The sequence below is a fragment of the Heteronotia binoei genome, chromosome 4, assembly GCF_032191835.1.
Source record: "Heteronotia binoei isolate CCM8104 ecotype False Entrance Well chromosome 4, APGP_CSIRO_Hbin_v1, whole genome shotgun sequence".
Taxonomy (NCBI): domain Eukaryota; kingdom Metazoa; phylum Chordata; class Lepidosauria; order Squamata; family Gekkonidae; genus Heteronotia; species Heteronotia binoei.
Window position 1 is genome coordinate 10,583,083 of NC_083226.1, and position 22,254 is coordinate 10,605,336.

The window sequence follows — 22,254 nt, forward strand, 5'->3', positions numbered from 1 at the left end:
GATAGGTGCAGGCGAGGCCCAAGGTGGGGACAGGCCAGAAAAAAAAGTTACGTCTCGTCTAGCCCTTTGGACTGTCCCAAGGAGCCTCTTCCCATCCAACAACTGTGGTCACCTTGGGGAGCCCTGCTTCACATGCCCCCACCTTCTGGGATTAGGCAGTTGGCAACCCAAGAGCGAGACTTCTCAGTTATGGCGCCAACACTCCGGAACTCTCTCTCCCCAGGGATTTAGCTGTCCCCTTCTGTGGCTGTCATCCACCTTTTTTGGCTTCATTTGGCATTCTCTTAGTGATCCCTGCCGACTAATGCCCAACAGTAAAAACTAATTAAATAATAAATAATATTTTTTTTAAAAAAAAATCCAGTGGGCATCCATGTTGGTCTGAAGCAATTGAATAAACTTTCATTGGTCTTAAGTGTGTTACCGGGCTCAAAATCTGTTCTAATTAAATATAAGTTCACAATTAGCATTATTCAAATGGTGCGAATACATTAGATTCCAAACTATGCCTCACCTCATAAATGGGCAGAGTGGGACCATAATTGAAGAGGCGGGAGAAGGAGGAGGGAGCACCAGCCAAGATGGCACCCATTATTGTCCTCAACCAAAGGCCTGACATAACTAGGCTTGCCAATCCCCAGGTCCCAGTGGGGGTTCTTCCGCTTTCCCAGGCTCCTTCCCACCCCCAGTCAGCTGGCCGCCGAGGGGGGGAAGCCCAGCCCCCAAAGCCACCATGTGACTTTCCCCCTCAGAGGCTCCAGTCTCCGATTGGAAAGGCTTCCTCTTGGGATGGGGTGTCTGTGTTACTTGGAAGAAGTTGGCAGCAACTCGTGAGTAGAGAGGCCAATCCCTCGCTTCAGAGTCGCCAGAAACAGCGGGGCGGGGGGCAGGGAAACATCTGCTGAGCACTTCATTATTCCCTATGTGGAGATCGATTCTCATAGGCTATAATGGGGAATTGATCTGGAGGTTTTGGGGGCTCTGGGGGAGCTGTTTTTTGAGGTAGAGGCACCAAATTTTCAGTATAGCATCTAGTGCCTCTCCCCAAAGTACCCCCCCCCCAAGTTTCAAAACGATTGGACCAGGGGGTCGAATTCTATGAGCCCCAAAAGAAGGTGCCCCTATCCTTCATTATTTCCTATGGAAGGAAGACATTTAAAAAAGGTGTGCTGTCCCTTTAAATGTGATGGCCAGAACTCCCTTGGAGTTCAATTATGCTTGTCACACCCTTGTTCCCCATTGTCTCCTGGCTCCACCTCCAAAGTCTCCTGGCTCCACCCCCAAAGTCCCCAGATATTTCTTGAATTGGACTTGGCAACCCTAGGCGTAACACCTCTGCCCTGCATGCCCTGTGGCACTGCATCAGGCCCTCCAGGACACAGATGTCATTTGGCAGAAAGTTCCACTGGGCAGGAGTGAGGGCTGAAAAAGCCCAGGCTCTGGTCGAGGACAGCCAGATGTCTTTTGGGCTAGGGATCATGTTAGCTCCGCTTTTAATTGTTTTAATCGTGTGTGTTTGGGAAGGATGGATTTTAATCGTTTCAAAGTGTGATTTTTATCGTCCATGTTTGGCCCTCACGAGAGCAGAAAGGCGGGATACAAATTCTATAAACAAAGGGTGGGCGCAATGAGCTGCATGTCCCTTGCAGCTAAGAGGTGCTGCTGAAAGGAACCTGATGTGCAGGTTCCTGGAGGAAGAGATAATTCTGCAGGTCTACAAGGCTCCAAAACATGAAGAAAGAGAACACAGTAAGCCCCACCCGTTGACCGGCTCCTGAAAGAATCTAGGGAACCAATGCATGTGTTACAGCCTTGATAGAATATGGACATAGTGGGTGGACCATATCAACTGCTGAGCCACGACATTCTGTTCCAAATGGTCTTTAAGGGCATGGGATACACTGCAGTAATTCAGACCACAGGTTGCAGAAGCATGAATGAGTACTGCTCCATTGGGTGTATTGATCGCTGCTTACAACCAAGGCCATGTGAGGGTCAGCAGCAAAGGCCTTCTTCTCACAAGCCACACAGGAAGGAGTGAGACTCTTTCTGCACTTTAGCCAGCGGTTGGAGGATGTTCTTCCAGACCTAAACATTCGCTGCACATGTACCACCATATCGTGGAGACAAATGGTCAGGACCCTTCCCCCAGCAGCTGCTTTTCGACACTCAAGAGAACTTTATTGCGGGAAGAAGTGAACTGTTTTGTGAAACCCCTCCTCACATATTTTCAAACAATACCATTCAGAAACAGACAGACACCCCATTGTCACCTATGAGGAGCGGGGCAGGATTTTCCCTGTGAGGGAAGAATCAACACCTTCCTTTGCCGAAGGTGCTGCCAGTCTGTCCCTGAGGTAAAGAATCCCTTACAATCCATGCTGTCTCTGACGAAAAACCAAACCAAGGAACTTCTCGCCATGGAAAGGGAAACCAGGGTGGGGTTGAGGGTGAGAGAGAGCCCACCCCTGCAGAGTGTCCTCATGTCTGACTTGCAGGCCAGGCTGATTAAAACCGGCTGAAAGAGGCTGTTTCTGGAGGGAGGCTCCAAGTCTCAGGTTGAGCCGTTCTCCCCTCCCACTGTGCTGTAGCATGTATATAAACTTTGAACTCTCGGGAGCCTTCTGCTAGTTCTCTTCTCAGGCGAGTCAGGAGCTACAGAGAGAGACACGAGGATGGCGCTCCACATGCTAACCGCCCTGGCCGTGGGTCTCCTGTCCATCTGCCATCCCTCAGACTCTGCTGCTCACTATGACAAGATCTTGTCCCACAGCCGGATCCGGGCACGCAGTCAAGGGTAAGTCTTGCCCCCTACCCCTTTCCAAAACCTCATACCGTTTCTAAGTTCTGTTTCACCCAGAGCTATTGTTTTGGGTTAAGGGGAATAGTTCAAAGAGACTCTGTGGCTCTATATCCTGAAGATGGGGAAAACATGCAAGGTTGCAAGAAGCTTTTCAGTTACATGAGCTGATTTATGAGAAGGATTGTGAAGTACATGTAAAAAGTGTGTGTGCTTTTCATACCCTTGAGGGCTTCAGCTGGGCTCAGTTTGCGCTCGCTTTTGGCAGTGCCAGGACTAAACCCCGGAATGTGTGAGGTAAGGAGAAGCGCTGAGTGCTCTGAGCGGACACAAGGGCATTTCCCTCACAACGGTGGAAGGAAGATTCCCCGCACAGTTGGCAGGAGCAAGACTAGTTGCAGGCAGATGTGAGCGCAGAGATCGTTTGGTGATTCCTTCCTCTGGTGTAGTCCAAGCTACATTCGTTGCAGATAAACATCTTTTCACGTTTCCTTTCAACTCTGGACGCTAAATCAGAAGGTTGGAGAAAATGAGCTTTGCCAGTTAACAATGGATTCATATGCAGCCCTGGCTAGACAATTCAAAGTGACGTGCTTGGTCAGGGTTCAGTTTAAGCCTGTTGTGCACTAGCTGTTCTACAAATGTATGGCCAAAAGTTTTTACTTAAATTAGTCACGCCTCAAAAAATTAAACAATGCATTCTGTTGAACGTAACATGTAATAATGTTATATATATAACATAATCTCACCGCCTCTTTTTGAAATGATACTGTTGAAATAGATTGCTTGAGCGTGCACAGCTCAAGGGAACTCCTTCTGGCCTGGGACCAGATCTTGAATGGACATCATCTTTTTTCTCAAATCAAAAGAAAGATTTATTTCTTCCTAAATAGTCTCCCCCTCCACTTTTATTCTCATGTAGTTATTAGAGTGCTTACTCAGATGTTCTTGCAGTATTCCAAACAGTGGCAACCGTAGTGTATTGAGTTACAAGGGATGAGAGTTTTTCTTTTGGAGCGAGAGGAACCAAAATGTTTACTGTCCTCCTCCCACTGCATATAGCTCCCAGCCCCAAATCTCTGCACATTAAACCCCACAGCTGTGAAGAAGATGACACCAAAGAGAATGGAAGCTGGATGTGATTCGCACGGCTTCTTTCCTGATTAGAGAATATCTTCCTGCCAAGAAGTGAATTTTTGCGAGGCCTAATAAAACTCGGAGAGACATAATGAGAAAGGAACCACTGGTTCTTAACAGCGCATGGAAACCTGAACAGATCCCAGAGCTCTCACCACCCCCACCCCGCCACTTGCCCTGCGAGACAGTTGGTAAGGAGGAAGTCAACGGCCAAAGCTTCCAGCGCAAAAGACAACTGCAAGGTGATCTTAGGATGACCATCGCTACAGCTGAACTTACATGGGTCTAGTAGGGATATGATGCTTCTCCAGCAGCTGGGTTGGTAAAAGAAGCACAACTTTACTTGCAAAGAACCCCAAGAATCTTGGTGTTGATGGAAAATGCCCTCAAGTCACAGATGGCTTATGGTGACCCTCCAGGGGTTTCAAGACAAGAGTCATTCAGAGGTGGCTTGCCATTGCCTGCCTCTCTATGGCGACCCTGGACTTCCCTGGTGGTCTCCCCTAAAAGTACTAACCAGCATCAATCCTGCTTAACTTTTGAGATTTAAGGAGAGCAGGCTAGCCAGGGCCAACCAGGTTAGGGGCATCCTTATTAGGAATTCTCAAGCAACATGCTCATGATGGTAGCTGAAAGTGCCGCCAAGTCGCGGCTGACTAAACCCTCCATGGTGTTTTCAAGACGAGTTACATGCACAGGTGATTTGGCATTTCCGACCTCTGCATAGACTTCCTTGGTCTCCCATCCAAGTACAAACCAGGGCTGATCTTACTTGCCTTAAGAGCCAGGTGGGCAGCTGTGTTGGTCTGAAGCAGTAGAACAAAGCAGGAGTCAAGTACCACCTTTAAGACCAATAAACTTTTATTCAGAATGTCAGCTTTCATGTGCATGCACACTTCTTCAGATGAGGAACCCCACTAGCTATATGTAGCTCTGCGTACTGTACCTCATTCCTCATCTGAAGAAGTGTGCATGCGTACGCAAAAGCTTACATTCTGAATAAAAGTTTGTTGGTCTTAAAGGCGTTACTTGACTCCTGCTTTGTTTTACCTTAAGAACATAGCCCTGTTGGATCAACCCAGTGGTCCATCTAGTCCAGCATCCTGCCTCACGCAGTGGACAGCCAGTTTCTCTGGACAGCCAAGATCTGACATTAGGCTAACAGGATCCATGAACCTTTAATGTTATTAAACTGGGCCTGTCGTAGCCTCAATTTGCTCTTTATGAACATATGAAGCTGCCTTCTACTGAATCAGACCCTTTGTCCATCAAAGTCAGTATTGTCCACTCAGACTGGCAGCGGCTCTCCAGGGTCTCTAGCTGAGGTTTTTCATGCCTATTTGCCTGGACCTTTTTTAGTTGGAGATGCCGGGGATTGAACCTGGGACCTTCTGCTTATCAAGCAGATGCTCTACCACTGAGCCACTGTCCCTCCCCAAAGATTATGAACATATGAAGCTGCCTTCTACTGAATCAGACCCTTGGTCCATCAAAGTCAGTATTGTCTTCTCAGACTGGCAGCGGCTCTCCAGGGTCTCAAGCGGAGGTTTTTCACACCTATTTGCCTGGACCCTTTTTTGGAGATGCCGGGGATTGAACCTGGGACCTTCTGCTTCCCAAGCAGAGGCTCTACCACTGAGCCACCATCCCTCCCCTAAAGATGCATCTATTAAGTACACTTTTATAAAATTAGAGCCACAAACGACTGTTTAATGTTTGTCTTTCTCCTCTCCGTGCAGCCCAAATGTCTGTGCTCTCCAGCAAGTAATGGGAACCAACAAGAAATACTTCAGTACCTGCAGGAACTGGTACCAGGGGGCCATCTGTGGGAAGAAAGCGTAAGTCCTGACTCTTCCATAAATGATGGGATGTGGGTGGTCAAGGTTTGGCCTGGGTGACACAAGTGGGGTGAGCTATCAATGACTGTGGCACCACCAGGCAGGGTGGAGACAGGGGGCTGGCATCTTGGCCATGACACAGAACCCAGGCACTCTTTTGGCTTCTTCCATGTTTCGTTTGCCCTTGGGCTCAGCTTGCTAGAGGCAACAATACTCCTGGCATCACACCCAGGGTGCAGTAAGCTGGCACCGAAGACTGTTTCAGAGAGTAGCTGTGTTGGTTAGAACAGCTAGACTTGAGTCCAGTAGAACCTTAGAGGCCAACAAGAATTTTTGCGGCATGAGTTTTCGAGAGTATGGGACAAAATCTTGACAGCTTTGACTCTTCAAAGTTCATACCCTAAAAATCTTGTTGGGTTTCTAAGGTGTTGCTTGACTTGAAAATGGCTGAACTAGATTCTCTGTGATTGGTGATATTGGAAGATGGGCCCCAACGAGGGTTGTCAGGTCCCCCTGGCCACTGGTGGAGGATTGGGGGTTGGGTTGCCAGATCCAGGTTTGGAAATTCTTGAAGATTTAGGGTTGGAGACTAAGGATGACAGGGACCTCAGTGGGAGATCCCTCTCCAAAGCGTTTATTTCCTCCAGGGAACTGATCTCTGTAGGCTGGAGATGCTGTAGTTCCAGAGGATCCCTGAGTTCCACCTGGAGGTTGACATCCCTAGATCCACCTCCCTCTCCAAGTCTCATCAGTTATCCTCACCCTGTGTCCAACTGCCCTTCTGGCCTTTGGAGGGAATGATCCTCCACAACGTTTGAGGGTGGAGAAACAGATCCAGAGGGCACCTTTTTCTACCATGTACAACTAGCCAGATTCCAAGTAGCTAGACCATAACAAAGAGTTCACCTCTCTAACGTTATTCTACCCCACCAAGACAAAGAGGATTCCCTTTACCACTAAAATATTTTTGAGAGACATCTGCCTAATCTTGTGGATACTAAAGTCTTGGCTTTACTCTCCTTTTCAAAAGGTAAGGGCCCCTCGCAACCTATTCCAAAGGACTCTGGATAAGGGATCTGGCTGAGGGAGGTGGGGTTTGGGGAGGAGTGGGGTAAAATGTCATTGAGTCTCACCACCGCCGCCTCCAAAGCAGTCATTTTCTCCAGGTAATCAGATTTTAGTCATGTAGATTGGCTAAATTGTAATCCTGGAGGCTGCTAAGTGCTGCTGAGCAAGGGGGGGGGGGAATAAAATGAGCAATAAATGTGGTCCTCTCTCCTGAGATCTAAAACGTACCCCTCTGCGAGGAGAGAAAGGCAGAATAATCTTACAGATACCCCATATCTGTTCCATCCCCTTTCACTCTAGGATTTCTCATGCAGTTTCCAGCCAGGCGGCCTCTTGGCCTTTCCCCAAACATTTTGGCAAGTCCGGACCAAGACTTCCTTCTTCCTCAGGCCTTTCAATTTCAAATCCAGTCTTTCTCCACCTTCCAGTTCCACACAGTGTTCCCGCTTAGCACAACCTCAGCCCCCTTCAATCATCCCTGAGGGAACACTGCTGTCCTCTCTCTAGAAGCTTCCATCAAGAGACCAATCGTCACAGGAAGTCATTTCTCCCTCCCCCTCAATCTGCTTCTGTTCTTAATGTATGGCAGGCCATGTAGTAAGACTGAGAAGGGGCTGTAGGGCTGCAGTACGACATCTGCTTGGCATGCAGAAGGCCCCAGGTCCAGCCCATAGCATCTCTAGTTTAAAGGGTAAGGTAGTAGACGGCATGAAAAACCTAAAACTGGGACCCTGGAGAGTTGCTGCCAATCTGAATATGGGGTTTCCAGGTCCCCTCCCAGCCACTGGGACAGGATAGAGGACTGCCAGATCCAGGTTGGGGATGGTGCCTGGGGACGACAGGGAGCTCTCAGTGGGGAACAATGCCGTAGAGTCCACCCTCCAATGCATCCTTTTTTTCCAGAAGAACTGATCTTTGTAGGCTGGAGATGAGCTGCAATTCCGGGGGATCTCCTGGTCTCACCTGGAAGCTGGTATTCCTACCTGAGTAGGCAGTACTGATCTTGAAGGACTGATGGTCTGACTCCGTATGAGGCAGCTTCAGGTGTTCTGTGATCCTCCTCCCATCCCAGGCAGACTGGAAGGGACTTAGAAGATCTGGAGCACTTTTGGCTCCTCATGAGGGTGGATGTGGGTTAACATGCGAGAATTAACAGAATGCTGTTGTGAATACTGTGCACCTAATTTTGCCCAGATACCCACCAAGAAAGAAGCATCATTTCACTTCAGAAGGCATCTTCTCCTTTGCCCTTCAAGCAAAGACAAGCAACAAACAACAAAGCCTTTCCCAGAGGTGTTATGGGTTCTTTATCATATGAACATGAACATAGGAAGCTGCCTTATACTGAATCGGACCCCCCCTGGGTCCATCAAAGTCAGTCTTGTCTTCTCAGACTGGCAGCGGCTCTCCAGGGTCTCCAGCTGAGGTTTTTCACACCTATTTGCCTGGACCCTTTTTAGTTGGAGATGCCGGGGATTGAACCTGGGACCTTCTGCTTCCCAAGCAGATGCTCTACCACTGAGCCACCGTCCCTCCTTGGAGGTATTTAAATGGAAATTGGACAATTGTCAGGGATTCCTTAGGTCACCCTGCATGGGGAGGGGTGGGGGTTGGACTGGGTAGTCTTTAGGTCCTTTCTGATGTTTTAATTTTATCACACCCAAAGACATTGTGCCAAATTATCCATCGTGGGATAATCTGTGTGCGCTTTCACGCATGCTAAATAATGCTATTTCAATCCACTTCAGTGATCGTTCGCAAGTGGGTTTTGCCATTCCACACAGTAAAATCCAGTTGCAAAGCGCACTGAAAGCGGATTGAAAGTCGCTTATTTAGAATGCTTTCACACATTCTAAATAATGCACTTCAGCTACCATTTGCAAGTGGATTTTGCCCTTTTACACAGTGAAATCCAGTTGCAAAGTGCATGAAAGTGTGTTATTCAGTGTGCATAAAAGTGCCCTTGAGGGTGGTGATAATGAACACCATATCAAGTCTCACACTGATACCTTCACCAATCTCCCGCGAGCCCCTCGGACCCCTTTGCACAGAGCGCAGGATTTGGTGCTGGGCTCTCAGCCAAGGGGAGCTGCTCAGGCCATGAAATGTGGGGTGCCCAGATCCCAGGCATGCTTGGGGTTACAGGAAGGGTTGCAAATCTCCAGGTTGGGCCTGGAGATCTCCTGGTATCCCAACTGATCTCCGGACAACAGAGATAAAATGGATAAAATGACAGCTTTAGAGGGTGAACTCTATGGCATACCCATAAATTCAAGGTGAAAACCATCCTCCGAATCCCTTCCAAGCGCTGCCTGCAGATCTCCAGGAATTGCCCAGCCCAGAGTTGGCATCCCTAGTATGCAGCTCAGCTGTCAGTGCAAATATAGGGGCGGGGAAGAGAATGCCTAGAGGCACCGACTGCAATACTTTTGTGGATCACTTTGTGATATCTCACAGTTTTCTAAGGGGAAGGGAGATGAGATGAGATGAGATGGGAAGGGAGAGCCAGTTTGGTGTAGTGGTTAAGTGTGCGGACTCTTATCTGGGAGAACCAGGTTTGATTCCTCACTCCTCCACTTGCATCTGCTAGCATGGCCTTGGGTCGGCCATAGCTCTGGCAGAGGTTGTCCTGGAAAGGGCAGCTGCTGTGAGAGCCCTCTCCAGCCCCACCCACCTCACAGGGTGTCTGTTGTGGGGGAGGAAGGTAAAGGAGATTGTGAGCCGCTCTGAGACTCTTCGGAGTGGAGGGCGGGATATAAATCCAATATCTTCATCTTCTGAGGATACAGGTGGGAATGTTTGTTTAAATTCTACGTCATTCCTCTGCAAACCCTGAAGTTTTTACTGGACACAGAACTCAGCATCCTGGAAGGCTCGGTTTTATTTCAAATGTTTAAAGAAGCAAATCTCAGCTCTTTGTGGCGGCAATGATGAGCCTGAAGATATGAGAGAAAGGCTGAGGAGAGCATTCGGGGCCTTCAGGGTGAGGCAAAAGGCAGAATAAAGGGACAACCAAATCCATTTCATCTTCACACCATTCCATACAGAGAAAAACTGACACTTCTGGGTCCAGAATTCGAAAGCATAGTTTAAAAAACAAACAAACCACTGAACACCAAACAATTGTGCCATCCACTAGACCAGGGGTGGCCAACGGTAGCTCTCCAGATGGTTTTTTGCCTACAACTCCCATCAGCCCCAGCCAGCATGGCCGATGACTGGGGCTGATGGGAGTTGTAGGCGAAAAAACATCTGGAGAGCTACCGTTGGCCAGCCTTGCACTAGACCTTGGCATTCTCCCCGAGTGATCCTAGTGGGGAAAGATGCCCACTGTTTGCCCAGCTGAAACGTGGCTCTCCTAGAGGCGGTGGAACTCTCTTTGTCCTTGAGAAAATTGCAGCCAGGCCAAAGGCTGCCAAATTAGTCACCTGAAAAATAACTACAGCTTCAGCCTAAAGCACCCAAGTCTCCTTGGCATGAACTACAAAGAAACAATGCAGACAAAAAAATGTGTCCACAGTGCTCACGTGAGCATGCTTTTAGGGTTCCCAACAATCCTCCCTCAATTTTTCCCTCTACCAAGTAGAGCAGTTCATATATGAAGAACATATATGAAGAACATATATGAACATATGAAGAACATATACGAAGCTGCCAGGGATTGAACCTGGGACCTTCTGCTTCCCAAGCAGATGTTGTACCACTGAGCCACCGTCCCTCCCCCAAGATTATGAACATATGAAGCTGCCTTCTACTGAATCAGACCCTGGGTCCATCAAAGTCAGTATTGTCTTCTCAGACTGGCAGCGGCTCTCCAGGGTCTCAAGCTGAGGTTTTTCACACCTATTTGCCTGGACCCTTTTTTGGAGATGCCAGGGATTGAACCTGGGACCTTCTGCTTCCCAAGCAGATGCTCTACCACTGAGCCACCGTCCCTCCCTCACATCCTTAGCAGAATGTAGCTTCTGTAATCTTAAAATGGGAAATGGGCAGTGCAGGACCCTGCGTGGCTCCAGACGGCTGCTGAGCAGCCCGTGTTCCCGAGCAGCCGCTCACCAGCCTGGAGGGAACACTGCTGGATCCCACAAACAAAGGCCCAGGCTGCGTTCTGTGTGCCTGTCCATGGGTGGGACTTGGCGCCAAGGAACAAAAGATGCCGCGCAGGATGTAGCATTTCCATCCTCCAGGTGGGGCCTGGAGATCTCCAGGAATTAACAGCTGATCAAGGAGGGTTGCCCGCCCTGGATTTTGGGGATGGAGCCTCGAGAGGGCAGGGTTTGGGGAGGGGAGGCAATGATGTCATAGAGAGCGTCCTCTGTTTTTTTTCCCACAGCTATTTTCCCCCAAGATGAACCGATAGGGTTGCCAACCTCAAAGCGGAATCGAAAGATCTCCCACTTTTGCAACTGATCTCCAGCTGGAAGAGATCAGTTCCCCTGAAGCAAATGGCTGCTGGGAAGGGTGGACTTTATGGCCCTGCACCGTGCTGACGCCCCGCCCCTCCCCAAACCTTTCCCTCTCCTGGATCCACCCCCAAATCTCCAGGTATTTTCCAACCTAGACTTGGCAACCCTAGGAACTGATCACAGTCACCTGGAGAGCAACTGTAGCAGCAGGAGATCACCACGTGCCACTTAGAGGTAGGATCCCCCGGTTTGGAGGCCCTCCCCCCGCTTCAGGGTCGTCAGAAAGCGGGGGGAGGGAAGGGAAATGGCTGCTGGGAACTCTGTTATTCCCTATGGAAATTTATTCCCATAGAAAATCATGGAGAATTGATCCACGGGTATCTGGGGCTCTGGGGGGGGGGCTGTTTTTTGGGGTAGAGGCACCAAATTTTTGGTATAGCATCTAGTGCCTCTCCCCAAAATGCCCCCCAAGTTTCAAAAAGATTGGACCAGGGGGTCCAATTCTATGAGCCCCAAAAGAAGGTACCCCTATCCTTCATTATTTCCTATGGAAGGAAGGCATTGAAAAGGTGTGCCGTCCCTTTAAATGTGACGGCCAGAGCTCCCTTTGGAGTTCCATGATGCTTGTCGCAGCCTTGATCTTGGCTCCACCCCTAATGTCTCCTGGCTCCACCCCCAAAGTCCCCAGATATTTCTTGAATTGGACTTGGCAACCCTACATAGAGGTTGCCAGCTCTGTCTCTAAGCTATGGAGCTCAGCTCCCCTGGAGAAAACGGCTGCTCTGGAGGGTGCGCCCTATGGTGTTATTGCCCAAAGTCCTTCCCCTCCCCAAACCCTCCTGCCCCAGACTCCAACTCCCCATCTCTCCCGACTCAGAGTTGGCCACCTTCTAGCTCTTCTTCAGAAACAGTGTTTTTTGTGAGGACAGGCGATGGGACGGGGGTGAGCTGCCTGCTGTGGGTCGAGCGGATGTCCTCTGGAGCTTCTCTCAAGGGGGAGAGATCTGAGGGGAGAGGTGGGGGGGGGCTGGTGCCCAGTGCCGACTCAGAGGCATCTTCCTTTCCTGTTCAAAAAAGCTTTCCATTTGGTGTGAAGCTGGCGGTTCTGCATGGTGTGAATGAGCAGGCCAGATCTCAAAAGATGTTGAGGAGGACCTGGTGGTTCCCCCACTCCAGTGCTGCCTGCAAAGGGGAGGGCTTCCGACCCACTCCTTGGAAGCGGCCCTTCTCCCAGACATCCCCCGCACTTCACATATATGTGCTGCATCGCTTTCCAGGCAACGCACTGAACCGTAAGGGGAACATATGGCGTTGCATATTCAAAGCCAAATGCTGGCTAGACATGAGTCCCTGGAGGGTCCCAGAGGAAGTGTGCTGTGTGTTTGAAGGAACATGATAATCTAAAATCCTCAAGAAGAACATTTTAGCTGCATCCTTTACTCACTGGCAATTTTTTTTCCGGCTCATCTGTATTACATTTGTGTCGACCTTTTCTTCCCTCTACTAGGTTTGATGAAGGGAGGGGAGGCAGAGCCGTTTATAATCCTGCCTTTGTCGTGTTCTTTCTGGAACCAGACACAAAAGGTCTATCAACTCTCGCCTCTCTTTGTCCTCAGGCAAATTTTCAGAGCTCATACAAGTGCCAAATGCATCTTAAGTTCTTCCTTCTACCCTAAAGATGGCATTTGAGTCCGCCAGTGGTTCTGCCAGTTAGCTCATGGCTCAGGAGCTAAAGCGCTTCCCTCACTCTCTATCCAGAAGCCTGCCTTCAGTGCCCTCTGCTAGCTTAGCCAAGATGGACATTTCTGATTCAGGCGAAACCTGCCCTGTCATCCACACCATCCCCTTTGCTGCCTTGGCCTCCCCCCCCCCCCAAAGCTCTTGACCTGTTCTCCAGGTGCGTGGGGTGGGGTGGTGGCTTCTGGGGATGCTTCTAGCTGCCTGTCTCCTCCTGGGTGGGAGGGTGAAGTCACCCAAGACAGGCCAAGGCCGAGACGAGGGCAAGTAGCAGCAGCAAGCCACCATCTCTGTGGCTCTTAGAAGAGCTGTCAAAGGCACGAGTCACTCTCTGGTACTCCGTTACCAGCATGTGGCCCATAATGTCGATATCGTTGCTTTCCAAGGGAAGAGTACAGTCAGCATTATAGACAGAATCAAATGCTAAAGAGAGATGATAAATGGCAGAGCACCAATAGAAAATGGTCTGATTACAGATGGAAAGGGGAACTTTGAGGAATGCGTCAGCCCTGCGTGCCCCGGGGCAGACTTCTAGCTGCTGGGCCTCATTTCCTTCTGTCATCCTATTCTGCTTTGTTCCCCACCACCCCCTGAAGATCTGCCAGATGAAGGGATGCGAAGGCAGACCTTGCTGTACTCCGAGTTCTGAAGGACAGGCGCATCGGATTGCCAGCCCAAGGCAGAGGTTGGCGATCTCCTGGAATGATAACTGATTTCCAGGCAACAGAAATCAATTTTCCTGGAGGAAATGGCAGGTTTGGAGGTAGACTTTATGGCCTTATACTCCACTGAGGCCCCTCCCCTCCCCCAAACTCCGCCCTCTTCAGGCTCCACCTCTCGTGCCCCCCCCCCAAAAAAAAATCTCCAGGTGGTGGCTGCAGATCTCCTGGGATTATAGCTGATCTCCAGGCAACAGAGATCAGTTCATGTGGAGAAAATGGTCACTTTGGATAGGGCTCCCAAGGGTTCTCCTTCCCGGGAGGTTCTCAATCCACCCGCCCACATCTACCCCCCTCCCCCTTCATCGTACCGAGTAGAGGGAAGAAAAGGTTGACACAAACCTCCGCCTACGTCACTAGCGCAATGATGTCACACAGAATTGATGTCATCAAAATGGTGGCACGTGTGGGGCCGTTGTAGGCATTTCCAGGAAAACTTTATGGTTTTCCTGGACTCTCTAGCCATTTGGGAGAGACTTGGCAGGGGACTTGGCAACCCTAACGTTGGAAGATGAAGTCTATGGAATTCTACCCTGCTGAACATATATGAACATATGAAGCTGCCTTACACTGAATCAGACCTTTGGTCCATCAAAGTCAGTCTTGTCTTCTCAGACTGGCAGCGGCTCTCCAGGGTCTCATGTGGAGGTTTTTCACACCTATTTGCCTGGACCCTTTTTTGGAGATGCCAGGGATTGAACCTGGGACCTTCTGCTTCCCAAGCAGATGCTCTACCACTGAACCACCACCCTCCCCTTAGACATGTGAACATACGAAGCTGCCTTCTACTGAATCAGACCCTTGGTCCATCAAACTCAGTATTGTCTTCTCAGACTGGCAGCGGCTCTCCAGGGTCTCATGCGGAGGTTTTTCACACCTATTTGCCTGGACCCTTTTTTGGAGATGCCGGGGATTGAACCTGGGACCTTCTGCTTCCCAAGCAGATGCTCTACCACTGAGCCACCGTCCCTCCCCTGCTGAGGTCCTTCCCCAAAGGCTCCGCCCCTGAAATCTCCAGGTATTTCTCAGCCCCGAGCTGGCAACCCTCTTCCTAATGCAGAGTTGGAAATCCTAGCAGGGAGCCCGGGGGCCTTTGGGCCCAATTTAAGTGCAAATTTGGCCTCCATTTTCGTGTGCATGGTTCCATCCCGAAGGCCGGGAAGGGTTCTGTCTCCAGGTTTTGAAAGTGGCGTTCTCTATATGTAGAATATTTGTGGAAGAAAGGGAAATGCCCAGCAGCCGGCTCATATTCCTTGGGAACTGTTTGGGGCACTCATTCAACAGTCTACAGCTCAAGGTGTGTCCACTCCCAGTGCAAAGCTGTGCAGAGTTAACTAAGTGGAGGCCAGGGCTGCCGAGTCCAGGTGGGAAATTCCTGGAGATTTGGGAGCAAAGCCTGGAGACGCTGGAGTTGGGGCGGGAGCGGGGAGGTGGAGAAAGTTCAGCAAGAATGGGATGCCACAGAATGCCCTCTCCCAAGCAGCCAATTCCTCCAGGAAAGCTGATCTCTCTAGGGTGCAGATCAGCTGAAATTCCAGGAGATTTCCAGGTTGCACCCAGTTGAAGCCCAGCAATGGGCAGAGCCTGGAGAAACCACCTAGGATTGCTCTGCAGGGGACGGTGCGGTCAGTCGGCTCCTGAGATGTGAAAACAGAGGGACTCTGTGCTGGACTGCCTGCTCTTTCTGTCTGGGATCTGATCTCGTCTCAATGCTTCCCGCCCAGTGCCTCCCTGACTCTTCTCCGTCTCTGCCTGGTTCTTTAAAAAATCTGCCGCGGTCCCATAAACCTAGTGAGAGCAGGAGCTTCCACCAAGCACCTTCCATTGAAATCTTCATCGTTAGGGTTTTGTGCATGTACTTTAGCATTAGTTCACTGAAAAAAAGGGAACAGAAAGGGATGCAGGCCAATGTTGAAGCTGGCCAGATGTTTTTTTTTTTTTTAAATTGACAGCTGTAAAATCTCAATTTTCATACTGCCGAGCACTATGGGATTCTCTGCTATGTTACCTGCCACTGTGAAACTTTGTTCACTAAAGCATTAAAGGGAAACATATTTTCAGAGCTTTAGGCTTCCCATCCCAGACTCTCTCTCTCTCTCTCTCTCTCTCTCTCTCCATCTCATGTCAATTTCATTCTGTGTTGATCTCCCCACATGCAGCTCTGAAATCTTTGCATGCAGCTCTGAAATCTTTTTTTTTCTTTTTCTTTTTTTGCACGGGGGATGCTGCTGTTGCCTCTTATACCAGCAAGGAACTAAATGTTGTGTAGCTCTTTTAAAACTTAGCAATCCTAGACTAGCGATAGTCTCATATCGCTAGACTTATACCAGTTGTCAAAAAAAAAAAGTTAAAAACAAGGGGGAAATGGAGCTTGTACACCCAGGGGTGGAATTCTAGCAGGAACTCCTTTGCATATTAGGACATGCACCCCTAATGTAGCCAGTCCTCCAAGAGCTTACAGGGCTCTTCTTACAGGGGTGTGTGGCCTAATTTGCAGAGGAGGTCCTGCTAGAATTCTACCCCTGTGTACACCAATGAAGGAGGGAGGATGGCAGAAGTTGCAGAGTGGGCAGAACAACCTTGACCTAAAAGGGTTCCAGAGGAGATCCAAGAAATAACAGGCCACTCAGTCTGACTTCAATACCAGGAAAGTTGGTAGAAAGCATTATCAAGGACAGAATGTGTAGGCACATTGATGAACACGGGTTATTGAGGAAGACTCAGCATGGGTTTTGTAAGGGAAGATCTTGCCTCACTAACCTGTTACATTTCTTTGAGGGGGTGAACAAACATGTGGACAAAGGAGACCCAATAGATGTTGTTTACCGTGACTTCCAGAAAGCTTTTGATAAAGTTCCTCATCAAAGGCTCCTTAGAAAGCTTGAGAGTCATGGAGTAAAAGGACAGGTCCTCTTGTGGATCAAAAACTGGCTAATTAATAGGAAGCAGAGAGTGAGTATAAATGGGCAGTCTTCGCAGTGGAGGACGGTAAGCAGTGGGGTGCCGCAGGGCTCAGTACTGGGTCCCATGCTCTTTAAATTGTTTATAAATGATTTGGAGTTGGGAGTAAGCAGTGACGTGGTCAAGTTTGCAGATGACACTAAATTGTTCAGGGTGGTGAGAACCAGAGAGGATTGTGAGGCACTCCAAAGGGATCTGTTGAGGCTGGGTGAGTGGGCATCAACGTGGCAGATGAGGTTCAATGTCACCAAGTGCAAAGTAATGCACATTGGGGCCAAGAATCCCAGCTACAAATACAAGTTGATGGGTTGTGAACTGGCAGAGACTGACCAAGAGAGAGATCTTGGGGTCGTGGTTGATAACTCACTGAAAATGTCAAGACAGTGTGCGATTGCAATAAAAAAGGCCAACGCCATGCTGGGAATTATTAGGAAGGGAATTGAAAACAAATCAGCCAGTATCATAATGCCCCTGTATAAATCAATGGTGCGGTCTCATTTGGAATACTGTGTGCAATTCTGGTCACCGCACCTCAAAAAGGATATTATAGCATTGGAAAAAGTCCAGAAAAGGTCAACTAGAATGATTAAAGGGCTGGAACACTTTCGCTATGAAGAAAGGTTAAAACGCTTGGGGCTCTTTAGCTTGGAGAAACGTCGACTGCGGGGTGACATGATAGAGGTTTACAAGATAATGCATGGGATGGAGAAAGTAGAGAAAGAAGTCCTTTTCTCCCTTTCTCACAATACAAGAACTCGTGGGCATTCGATGAAATTGCTGAGCAGTCAGGTTAAAACAGTTAAAAGGAAGTACGGTACTTCTTCACCCAAAGGGTGATTAACATGTGGAATTCACTGCCACAGGAGGTGGTGGCGGCTACAAGCATAGACATCTTCAAGAGTGGATTAGATAAAAATATGGAGCAGAGGTCCATCAGTGGCTATTAGCCACAGTGTGTATATATATATGTGTGTGTGTGTATGTATATATATATACACACACACACATATTGGCCACTGTGTGACACAGAGTGTTGGAATGGATGGGTCACTGGCCTGATCCAACATGGCTTCTCTTATGTTCTTGATGTGGGCAGGGAGTGACATTCAAGGGGTGGCAAAAGGGAGGGGGTGGGAATCTAAAGAATCTACAGTTTTGAATTACCTTCAGCTTGGAAGTGAAGCAAGGGGGAAATTGGCACAAAAGCACTCTCCGAAAACCCAGGAAAACAGCAACTGGAAATTGAACTGAGAGGAAAATCAATGCAGAAGGAAAAAGAAAACCCAATGGACATGTATAGTGAAAGCAAGGGAAAACACCCACACATAATAGGCCATCATCCCCTTTGGATGGCAATGTTAATCCAACCCAAAGATTTTTCTCAGACTGGTTACTTGGGATTTCTTTACTGGATATGTCAGTGACTGAAGATGCAGAGGCTTTGCTATTAGCTTTCCACTGATGTGCGGATGTTAATTGATGGCGCTCTGGGATCCCTCTGAAACGTCAGTAATATTCTTGTTTCTAGAGAATAAGGATGACTGATAGAGTAGCCAACTTCCAGGTGGGGCCTTGAGATCTCCTGGAATTGCAACGGATCAGTTCCGTTCAGTTTTATTGCATAGGGCCCCTGGCCGTTACAAACAATAAAAATAGCGTACAATGAAATGCAGTGCAATTTTATAAAATGCAATAAAACAACTGATCAGAGATCAATTCCCCTGGAGAAAATGGCACTATACCCCACTGAAGGAGAGTTGTCAGGTCCAATTCAAGAACTATTTGGGGACTTTGGGGGTGGAGCCAGGAGACTTTGGGGGTGGAGCCAGGAGACACTGTGGGCAGAGTCAAGAGTAAGGTTGTGACAAGCATCATTGACCTCCAAAGGGAATTCTGGCCATCAGATTTAAAGGGACCACACACCTTTTAAGTGCCTTCTCTCCACTGGAAATAATGAAGGATAGGGACACATTCTTTGGGGGCTCATAGAATTGGACCCCCTGGTCCAATCTTTTTGAAACTTGGGGGGTATTTTGGGAAGCGGCACTGGATGCTATGCTTAAGATGTGGTGCCTCTATCTCGAAAAACAGCCCCCCGAGCCCCAAATACCCACAGATCAATTCTCCATTATGGGAATCTGTCTCCATAGAGAATAATGGAGAGCCCAACAGACAATTCCCTCCCCCCCCACTTTCTGATGACCCTGAAGCAGCGGAAGGGCCTCCAAACTGGGGGATCCCCTGCCCCCACCTGGGCACTGGCAGCCCTACCCTGAAGTAGGGTTGCCAAGTCCAATTCAAGAAATATCTGGGGGCTTTGGGGGTGGAGCCATGAGACATTGGGGTGGAGCCAAGATCAAGGCTGTAACAAGCATAATTGAACTCCAAAGGGAGTTCTGGCCATCACATTTAAAGGGACAGCACACCTTTTCAATTCCTTCCTTCCATAGGAAATCATGAAGGAGAGGGGCACCTTCTTTTGGGGCTCATAGAATTAGACCCCCTGGTCCAATCGTTTTGAAACTTGGGGGATATTTTGGGGAGAGGCACTAGAGGCTGTACTGAAAATTTGGTGCCTCTACCTCAAACAACAGCCCCCCTCAGAGCCCCAGATACCCGCAGATCAATTCTCCATGATTTTCTATGGGAATAAATCTCCTCAGGGAATAACAGAGTTCCCAGCAGACATTTCCCTCCCCCTGCTTTCTGACGACCCTCCAAAGGGCCTCCAAACTGGGGGATCCCCTGCCCCCACCTGGGCACTGGCAGCCCTACCCTGGTTCTATCCCCAAATGTCCAGGAATTTGGTTGGCAGAATCCATTGCCTGAGAAATCACTGCTTTCGATCGTTTAAAAAAAGCAAGCCCCGCACCACAGCTCTCGAGAAGTGAACGGTAAAGCAGGGCTTTTTTCCCTGCCAGAGCCCACAGAAGCAGGGCTCCGCCTTTGCCGGCCAGGGCTCCGACTGACCTGACCCACTATGAGGCAGCCACGTGCCCTCAGGCCAGGTAGGGTTGCCAATCCCCAGGTGGGGGAAGGGGATCCCCCGGTTTGGAGACCCTCCCCCCGTTTCAGGGTCGTCAGAAAGAGGGGGGGAGGGGAGGGAAATGTCTGCTGGGGACTCATGATTCCCTAAGGAGATTTATTCCCATAGAAAATCATGGAGAATTGATCTGCGGGTATCGGGGGCTCGGGGGGGGGCTTTTTTGGGGGGTAGAGGCACCAAATTTTCTGTATAGCATCTAGTGCCTCTCCCCAAAATATCCCCCAAGTTTCAAAAAGATTGGACCAGGGGGTCCAATTCTGTGAGCCCCAAAAGAAGGTGCTCCTATCCTTCATTATATCTGGAAGGAAGGAATTGAAAATGTCCCTTTCAATGTGATGGCCAGAACTCCCTTTGGAGTTCATTTATGCTTGTCACACCCTTGCTCCTGGCTCTGCCCCTAATGTCTCCTGGCTCCACCCCCAAAGTCTCCTGGCTCCACCCCCAACGTTCCCAGATATTTCTTGAATTGGACTTGGCAACCCTAAGGCCAGGCCTTGTGGCCTAATATGCAAATGAGCTCCTGCTAGGCCTTTTCCACCAAAAAAGCACTGGGTAATAGGCTTCCCAGTCCCCAGGTCCCTGCGGGGGATCCCCCGGTTTTACAGGCTTCCCCCCTCCCCCAGCCAGCTGGCTGGCGGGGGAAGCCCCACCCCCACAGCCATCAGGCACCTCCATGAACGATTCCCATAGGGAATGATGGGGAATTGATCCATGGGTATCGGGGGCTTGGGGGAGGCTTTTTTTTGAGATAGAGGCACCAAATTTTCAGTATAGCATCTAGGGCCTCTCCCAAAAATGCCTCCCAAGTTTCAAAAAGATTGGACCAGGGGGTCCAAAAGAAGGTGCCCCTATCCTTCATTATTTCCTATGGAAGGAAGGCATTTAAAAGGTATCAAAGATTTCAGGTTTTCACGGCTGGTAACATCATTAGGGTTTGTAGAATCTTTCAGGATCAAGTGCCGTGTTCTACTGGAGAAAGTTTTCCTTCCAGACATTTGCATGGTTACTCTTGTGTCAATGCACAGCAGCCAAGAAGGTCTGAGCGCCTGCTCCGGCTGCAACACCACTGAGGATGTTCTCCGCAGCTGAGAATGAAACGTCTGGAAGGGAAACTTTCTCCAGTAGAACACAGCACTTGATCCCGAAAGATTCTACAAACCCTAATCATTGAAAAGGCGTTCAGTCCCTTGAAATGTGATGGCCAGAACTCCCTTGGAGTTCAATTGTGCTTGCCACAACGTTGCTCCTGGCTCCACCCCAATGTCTCCTGGCTCCACCCCCAAAGTCTCCTGGCCCCACCCCCAAAGTCTCCTGGCCCCACCCCCAAAGTCCCCAGATATTTCTTGAATTGGATTTGGCAACCCTACTGGGTAAACGTCCAGGAACCAGCAGGGAAGGCCTGGGGAAAGGTCTGCGTGGTCCCCTGGGGGAAGTGGTATGTCTTCACACATGCTAAATAATCCCGTTGCGATGCACCACAGCAACCCTTTACAAGTGGATTTTGCCTTTTCGCACAGTGAAATCGAGGCGCAAAGTGCCTGGAAAGTGGATTGAGAGGGTGTCATTTAACGTGAGCGGGAATCTATTTCAGTTCATCTTGCTCCTTGCTGCAGTGAGAAAGCAGAGAAACTTGTACATACAGGCCCCGTGCTCTGCAGCCGCGTTCATCATGGTTACTCTTGTGTCATTTTGTTGGCTGCCCCACCCAGGCTCTCTCTGGTCAGCTTTCACGGTTCCTTTCCTTCAGGGTGCCCAACACTTCTCCGGCTGCGGCTCAGTTTGTGCCAATTTGCTGCTCCCCTCTCTCAACGTGGATTGGCTGTGGAACCAGCCGGTTTCTGTTTCCTCACGCTTGCCTCCTCGCAGAGGCTGAAGGGGGGTGGGGGGGGGTGGGATGGGAAAAGACCCACAAAATTGGCCTGACTTCCATAAAGCGGGTGTTGCAGATCGAAGTTCCCTTGGAACCAAATCCTCTCCCTCCCTGTATGTGTCTGTGCACAGCCCTGACTATTAAGTTAAGGGAAGATGGCAATAAGGAATAAAACAAACTTGTTTCGCTGCTCCGCAGGACTGTCTTGTATGAATGCTGCCCTGGCTACATGAAGATGGAAGGAGAGCGCGGATGCCCTGCAGGTACCTGCAACTGAGTCAAATGGGTCTCTTCAGGAGGGGGGCAAGGGGGAGAGGAGCCAGCTCTAGCGGGGGTGGACAAGCAACATTAGGAAGCGCTTCTTAAGGAAGAGCCACGTGCAGCTACTGGTGACTTGCTGTCTTATTTATCGAGTCCCTGCCGGAAGTCTCCTCATGCATGCAAGCAAGCAGCTGACAGCATTTTAGCTGAAGCCCTGGGCCTCCCACACACCAATAGGCCACTAATTCCTTGAAATACATGAGACTCCTCAGTAGGCTGGCCAACTTCCAGGTGATACCTGGAGATAAAAACTTCCTTGGAGGTTTTTCAACAGAGGCTGGGTGGCCATCTGACAGCGATGAAGATCCTGTGAATTTAAGGGGAGGGGTTTGTGAGTTTCCTGCATTGTGC

The 22,254-nt window shown here is 49.4% G+C and overlaps 1 protein-coding gene across 11 annotated transcripts in view; it reads left to right on the forward strand.

Annotated features, from left to right (window-relative positions):
- Nucleotides 1-2,543: 2,543 nt before the first annotated feature.
- Nucleotides 2,544-22,254, forward strand: part of POSTN (periostin) — a 75,008-nt gene continuing 55,297 nt past the window's right edge. For 3 of the 11 annotated variants that reach the window (XM_060236772.1, XM_060236765.1, XM_060236769.1), the window contains exons 1-3: nt 2,549-2,797; nt 5,677-5,775; nt 21,781-21,845. In XM_060236772.1, coding sequence (XP_060092755.1) covers nt 2,676-2,797; nt 5,677-5,775; nt 21,781-21,845 — 286 coding nt within the window. In that variant the 5' untranslated portion in view covers nt 2,549-2,675. Of the gene's footprint in view, nt 2,798-5,676; nt 5,776-21,780; nt 21,846-22,254 lie in introns of all 11 variants that reach the window. The other 8 variants (XM_060236768.1, XM_060236773.1, XM_060236774.1 and 5 more) reach the window with 5 other exon arrangements.